The sequence below is a fragment of the Tympanuchus pallidicinctus genome, unplaced genomic scaffold, assembly GCF_026119805.1.
Source record: "Tympanuchus pallidicinctus isolate F22 unplaced genomic scaffold, pur_lepc_1.0 scaffold1, whole genome shotgun sequence".
Lineage (NCBI taxonomy): Eukaryota > Metazoa > Chordata > Aves > Galliformes > Phasianidae > Tympanuchus > Tympanuchus pallidicinctus.
Window position 1 is genome coordinate 866883 of NW_026294618.1, and position 7278 is coordinate 874160.

General features: G+C 47.2%; 1 protein-coding gene across 1 annotated transcript; it reads right to left on the reverse strand.

The window, feature by feature from the left end:
- Window positions 1-444: 444 nt before the first annotated feature.
- Window positions 445-7068, reverse strand: LOC128088843 (adhesion G protein-coupled receptor F4-like). Its single transcript, XM_052699711.1, has 8 exons — window positions 6994-7068; window positions 6071-6107; window positions 5777-5937; window positions 4931-5215; window positions 2848-4212; window positions 2099-2140; window positions 1950-2009; window positions 445-450 (listed from the first exon to the last, which is right to left on the reverse strand). Exons 1-8 carry the CDS (start codon window positions 7066-7068, stop codon window positions 445-447), a joined length of 2031 nt encoding a protein of 676 aa, XP_052555671.1.
- Window positions 7069-7278: the final 210 nt, after the last annotated feature.

Sequence of the window (7278 nt, forward strand, 5' to 3'; positions counted from 1 at the left end):
CCGGGAGCACAGACTGGTGTCTGACAAACACATGCATGCAAGGACAGACAAAACAAACAGATAATGCTCAGTATTTGTACATTATGTTAAAAATGAAACATCTGTGGCACAGCCCCACATGCTGTGCAGTTCCTTATTGCACTGACGTGAAGTCTTGAAGCACTGAAATGGCAACAGGAACAAACTCTCCTCACAGCAGTTTTCACACAGGTGGAAAGCAACCTGCACATAATGGCACGCTTCGCCCAAGGGCTGCAGCAGCACCGACGGCTTCTTGCTGCCGACAGCAGCTCCGGGGCCCTTTCTCTTCTGGTGTTTGTGACGCGTCCTGTGGCCGTGCTCTGCGACACGGCTGTGCGCACTCCTGGCTGACCTCAAACCACAGCTTCTGTACCACAGCTCCTTTTCCTCTCGCTGCTCAGATGAGCTGAAGGCAGCCTGCTGCTAGGCCTAGGAGAAAGGACAGGTCATGTAAGGTGCAGCACCATGCAAGGAGGGTCCACTTCTGGCAGGGTCCTGAGGCAGCTCCTGCTTGCAACACCACAGCGGACAACCACAGAATCCCAGCATGGCCTGGGTTGCAAAGGCCCACAGCGCTCCTCCAGCCCCAACCCCTGCTGTGTGCAGGTCGCCAACCAGCAGCCCAGGCTGCCCAGAGCCACATCCAGCCTGGCCTTGAATGCCTGCAGGGATGGGGCATCCACAGCCTCCTTGGGCAACCTGTGCCAGTGCCTCACCACCCTCTGCATGAAAAACTTCCTCCTCAGATCCAACCTAAACCTGAACCATCTTAAAATCTGACCCAACAGAAAGGAGAAAGCAGCAGGCCTTGAGCAGGTCTGAGGGAACAGCACCGAGGGGAGGGCCGGGGCTGCGCCCAGAGGGCGGTGGGCAGCACAGCAACCCAGGGCGGTGGGCACGGCCCCGAGCTGCCAGAGGAGCGCTGGGACGCCGCTGGGACCAAGGCTGGGGGTGCCGTGTGGGGCCAGGGCTGGACTCGATGAACTTTGGGGGTCTCTTCCAGCCTGGAATGTGCCTAAACTTAGCGCATGACAGCAAAGCTGGATGCTACCGGAGACAATGTGGGAAAGGAAGGATGCAGATAAGTCAGAAGTTGCACAGTCAGCTTCTCTCACACGGAGTGAACCCAAGCACAGCGGTGCCGGTAGCACCAAGAAAGCATTACCCTTCTTTTTTCTATTGTTCCCCACTAGGTACACCTGAACACACTGTCACTGAAAGTCATCACAGCTTTCAATACCAGAATCAGGACTGACTAACAAAGAGTGGGCAAAAGCAAGGGAAACTGTTTTACAAAGTTCAAACTGAAGTGATCATGCTTGGGTGGATAGGAGGAGCACTGCAGACAATGGTTGGGAGAACTAAAAGGGATTCTCTTCTGGAAATACATCAAACCACGGAGTCTAGGTTACAGAATAGATCAGTTTAACAAAGATTCTTTCAGTCAAACTGCCCTCATATTAACACTGATGAGTGCCTAATGTGCTGGCTGAGCTCTGAGTGCTTTCCATCCTGAGCTGGAAGCAGACCAACCCTCCTGAAATGCTCAGACAGCCCTGCTGTCACCCTGCAGTACTTCTGTGAGGAACACAATGGGGTCACGAGATGGGAATGCTGGAATCGTAGTTATGTGTCTCATTCACTCAGTAACCTCAAAGGAGGCCTGTTGTACTGAAGGGAGAAGTCATGCATTCTCTTTCCAAATGGCTTTGACATCTATCGGGGAAGAAATAAGACTAAAATAATACTTGTAGTGTTGTAACGGTAACAGTAGTTTATGTAGCAGTCCCAGATTGCCACTTCTCCCACTCAGTACCTCCTTATTTGTAAAATTCCTTCCATGTATGAGTGAGCAGGTTGGTAAGAATTGTAAATTAAGCCACAGAAGAGAAAAAAACAAAACAACAGCAAGAGAAACAACACATTACCTTTGCTAGACTGCACTCCCGCTTTGATGAAAGGCAGTTCTTCCTTAAGGCCTCTCTGGTCTGTACATCAAAAACAATAGAAAAAAATCAGAAGCAGAGATTTATGGATATAGAAAATATTAATGTAATCTAGGAAATGACCCGAGTACCTTTCTGTCCAGAAGTGTCCCAAACAACAGAATGAAGAATCCCTGAAACATAGCAGAAACAGTCATCAAAGTCAGCATAACCACATGTTGTTTCTCAAATATTTCTATTTCCTCCAGCATAAATATGATAATGTCTTTGAGTGTGTAAAAGATCTTATCACCTATGACATAAGTAGCAGCATTGATCATAGAATCACAGAATGGCCAGGGTTGGAAGAGACCTCAAGGATCACGAAGCTCCAACCCCCCTGTGCCACGCAGGGCCACCAACCTCCCCATTTCACAGCAGCCCAGGCTGCCCAGGGCCCCATCCAACCTGGCCTTGAACACCTCCAGGGATGGACGGGGCATCACAGCCTCTCTGGGCAGCTGTTCAGCACCTCACCACTCTCATAATTAAGAAAAAATGAGTTTGTCTACCCAGATCACATGGACTATCTAGGAATGCCAAGAATGGATATACAATCCATGCTGATTCTCCTTACAAACTGGACTGATGGGTTACATACCAGAACCTTTCCTATTTACTTAACAGGAGCATCAGTCAAGAGCAGCCAAGACTGTCTGGGTTCATCACGGTATGCTGGGCAACACTGGACTCTGATTAACACCAGTGTGGTACATGGAACCACACTTAATGTCTAAGTGAGAATTCCCTGTATTTGTAAATTGAGTTATTAAACATGAAATAATCTGGTTAATGTCTAAGATAAGTTATTTAACTCAATGCCTAAACTTACTGAGCTTACCTGGAAGGCATTAAGGATCGCAAAGGTAATGTGGAATGCCAGAGAGTGACTGTCAACCACTGTTGCCAACCCAAACCCCCAGGTGAGGCCCAGCAGAGGTGTCAGAAGGGCAACGTTTTTGCTAATTCGGATCATGTTGCTCAAATCTCGTGACTTGCAGCTTTCTCCAATAGAGGGTCTTGGAGTCTTCACCACAACCACCACAACCACAGCCAAATTCACTGCAACGATGCTCAGAGCAGGTACAGCAAAGGCCAGCAGGGCTTTGGTCTCATACCAATTGAGCCAGCAGGCTCCGCTCCTTAAGTACCCATTCCTTGGTTCAGTAATAGCGACGGTGAGGATAGATATGACTAACGGACATCCGTATCCGATGACGAACGCTGTAACTATGAATACTGATCTTGTTATCTTAAAAAAAACCAACAGTAATCCATAGAGAATTAAGAGACCCAGGGTGAACATCCAAAAGAACAGGGCGAGATAGAACAAGTGAAGGAAGAAAGTGGCTGCCACACACAGGCGGTAGTTCAGGGCTGTGTTATGCACAACAGCTGCCACGATGAACAAAATATCAGCAACGAGAAGCGATGCGGCAATGTTCACCAAACAAAAATGGCGCATGTAGGTGATTTCAGTTCTTGTGACGTGGTGCCAGACAGCTGTCTCGATGGTCAGGCACAGAATCAAGCTGAAAATAGAAAGGCCTAGCCCCACACTCGTAATGTAATCCAGCACTGCGCTCCTCAGCAAGGTGGGAGACATCAAAATGGAGAAGGATCTGAAGGTGCGGCGGCGGTGCTTGCACATGCAAACAACACTGCTGATGTTGTCAGACTTCATTTTGCACACCTTGGTATCCCACCTCCTTTCAGTAGAGTGCCACCCAACGCACTGAGCCCCGGCATTCTCCAGCTTATTCACCTTTTCAAAGGTAAGTAAAATATGCTGAAGCTCTTCTGGAAGGGACACAGATAAAACCATGCCATTCACAGAAACAGGGTCCGGACGGCTGGCTTCTATAATGGGTCCAAGCGTGGGAAACGCAATGCTGATGGCTTTGGAAGTCTTTGGTAACTTCCGAAGTTCTTCTTCTGGAATGACCACACGCCCTCTGACACTGCTCGTCTCATTCAACTCCATTGAAAAATCAAAGCTCTTCCCTGAAGCATTTTGATGTATGCTGAAGCCTTTTGTAGAGATGAAGTGTTCCTGAATATTTTCTGATCCGTTCCTTAGAAGAAGTTTGCCAGCAAAGAGGTTCACTGAGTCCAGTAACGTCGAACTGGCATTTCTGTCCTTTACAAAAGCCCAATTGGAAATAACGGAGCTGTTCAGAATGTGATTCGCTATCTTGCTGTAACTCTGAAACAAAGAAGAAAAATAAGCCATTGCCGATGCTAAAACAAACAAATTCTATTACGTCACTGGCATAATCTCTAAAAAGGCTCATTTAAATTTCTATAATGCAATTATACTACTTTGACAATAAACAGGTTCATGTAACCCTTATCGACCCAGCCAAAGCATCTCACTGGTTCGAGTCACCTTGCCCTTTTCACTTCATTGTCCTCAAGGTGCTGGGAAGAACAGCACAGAGCAACAAGCTCAGGGCACCGCAGATGGGTTCCAGCTGACTGCTGCACAGCTCCGCTCACACCTCCCTCCCCCTCTCCACCTCTCTGCTTTCTAAGTTCATCACAAAAACATTTCAGTTTTCATCAGTTTCATCATGCAACACACGAAAACAGAGCTGTGGTCAGCATCTCCCACACAGCCATCCCCGTAGGGTCACATCTGTAGTCTTCCCCCAGCTGCTCTCCAATGTCTGTAACAGCAAGCCCTGCAAACATTTGCCTTTCAAGAGCAAGGATTCCACCAATGGGTGAAATGGGAGATCTCCACTTTACATGAGTAGGACAGTTTGTCTGACAACAAAACTCAGCCCCCCTTGGAATCTCTTCAGAGCGGCTCTCCACGCACCTTGCAGCTCTCACTTCACTGGATAGTGCCAATAAAGGAGGAAATTACACCTGCCCTGACAAGCTCAGATCTACTTCTTCCAGCCTATCAAAGTAAATACCTGCATTTTTCCTCTACTGACGTTCTCTGATAACATTAAGGAAATCTTCTTTAGCAGTTCCACGATATCAGCAATATTTCCTGGAATTGCTGGTGAAGACAAAATATCTGGGATGATGCATGAAAAGTCAGCTTGACAGTTACTGCTCCCATGGTCATCAGCACCAAAATATTTTGCTCCATCTCCGGGCTTCCCATGCATTGGCTTTCCTGGCACTACAAAGGGAAAGTGTCCTCCTCCAATGTGTCCTTCAGAGCTTGGAAGGGGTTCCCGTCTAGAAATCCTCTGAGGGAGGAAAATAATTTGAGACAATTAATAAACAGGATGGAATGAGGCTACGGCTACAACCCAACAAACTGCGCCGTCATTGTGCTGGAAGGCCTGAATCCCAGCACCAGCACTCCACTGAGAAACACCTGTTTGCAGAATGCATGTGAAGGAAGGGGGAAGAACTGAAAGTACCATTTTATTCTTCAAGTGACTTAGAAAAAAAAATGTTCTTTTTGTAGCTGGGGATGAATGTAGCATGAGTCATCTAATTATTACAGACCTTTGCACTGTTCTTTTCTCAGCTTCATCCCAGTGTATTTACCTTTGCTCTCCACAATCTAAACCAAGACATTCGCCAAGCGAAGAAGACAACTTCATTTCTGAATTGTGTTTCACCACAGGGATTTCCCACAGTCATTTCCCTTTACTTCATTTCACACAATGACAAGGCTTTTTACCACAGTAACCTCCGTTCCAGAATCCCATCTTCCTCCCTTTGCTCAAGATACAAAGGTTGGATGAGAGCAGAACACGTTATGAGCACAGGCCAAAGCGGCTGCGCAGCAGTTATGTTACCTGAAAAAGTGACTCCACGTCCAGATTCGCACAGGCGTCTGTGAACATTCTCCACGTTCTGTCTTTGCAGACAAAGCTTGTTTCCCCGTGGAAGGAGGGAGAACAGGCCTGAATGCAGAGAGTTCCGCTGTCTTCACAGGGAATCAGGTCTCTACACCCATCTGGAAAATAAATCAAGCAGATATTTCTGCCGTGCAAGACAGCACAGCACATTCCATGAGATATCATGGGTGTAAATACTGATAACGGATGACAGCTAAAAAGAAATGGAGATGACAGAGTTACTCACTGTACCTTGCAGGTCACCAGCCTTGGATCCCTTACTGAGGACCTGAAAAATAACACAAAGAAGATAAGGAAAAGATGAGTACTTGGAATAAACTAAGAATGTGACTTCATATGCAGAGTGTATCTCTGACATAGAGACTTCTCAAGGCATGGGGCAGAGTGTTCAGAGCCCTTCACCACGTCCCTGCAGGCATTCAAGGCCAGGCTGGATGTGGCTCTGGGCAGCCTGGGCTGCTGGTTGGCGACCTGCACACAGCAGGGGTTGGAGCTGGATGAGTGCTGTGGGCCTTTGCAACCCAGGCCAGTCTGTGATTCTATGCACACAGAGCCATTCAGAACTCTCTGCTAACGTTTGTCCCTATGGAAAGCCTTCAGTTGCCTCCTTCTATAAAAGTGATAATACTGAGAAAATTGACAGGGCCATACGTGCCTCCAGAGTTCCTTGCCTACAGGTGCTTGCACTGAAAGAACAACCTTTTACAAAATTGGAGAGGAATATATTTGTGTTTCCACCAATCTCATAAATCCACAAAAGAGATCTGTATTTCCTGGCTCAGGTCTGCTTTTCAAAAGCACAGTACAACCACATGAGACCAACTCTGCATGCATTATTCAGATCAATTAGTAGGTCTGTGAATATTCTGTTGGTAAATCTAAACGCAGAGACAGTAACTGGAAGAGAGAACTGATACCAAAATAAATTTAAATGCCATTTTGATATAAGAAGCACGATATTACACAAGAGCAATGTTGACCCAAATATACCCAGTCCAAAAAGATGTATCGGTCCTTGTATGGACCTTCATTGGAAGCTGAAACTCAGTTTTGGGTTAGCCCAGGTGACTCCCATCCCTTCCAGGCTGAAACGAAGTATTGCAGACCTCTGTGGCACAGAGCTCTGCAGCCCTCAGCTCTGCTCACAGACTCACCCCAGGAGCAGCGCGTGGTGCAGCTGGGAACAGCACAGCGCAGAGGAGCAGGCAGAGGGCCGCCCTCACATCCATCGCCTCGCAGTCACTGCTCTTCTCCTGGAAGAAAGGCGTTAAGCATCACCACTCCTGCTCTCACATGAACACAGTTTGGTTGCTAGTAAGCAAGCAGCTGAACCCATTCCAAAGGCCGTCCTCTGTGCGCGTGCAAGGTGATTTTCAGTTATCATTTATTACCACTAATCATTAAATTCATCATTTGTTCACTTTTTACTGAAAACTACT

What these genes read in the sequence shown, in the direction of transcription:
- LOC128088843 (XM_052699711.1), bottom strand. Translation starts at nt 7,068, where the DNA reads ATGGATGTGAGGGCGGCCCTCTGCCTGCTCCTCTGCGCTGTGCTGTTC. An exon ending in CACCACGCGCTGCTCCTGGG is followed by an intron (nt 6,108 to 6,993) that starts GTGAGTCTGTGA and finishes GTTATTTTTCAG; the next exon opens with GTCCTCAGTAAGGGATCCAA. An exon ending in GGACACTTCTGGACAGAAAG is followed by an intron (nt 2,010 to 2,098) that starts GTACTCGGGTCA and finishes TTTGATGTACAG; the next exon opens with ACCAGAGAGGCCTTAAGGAA.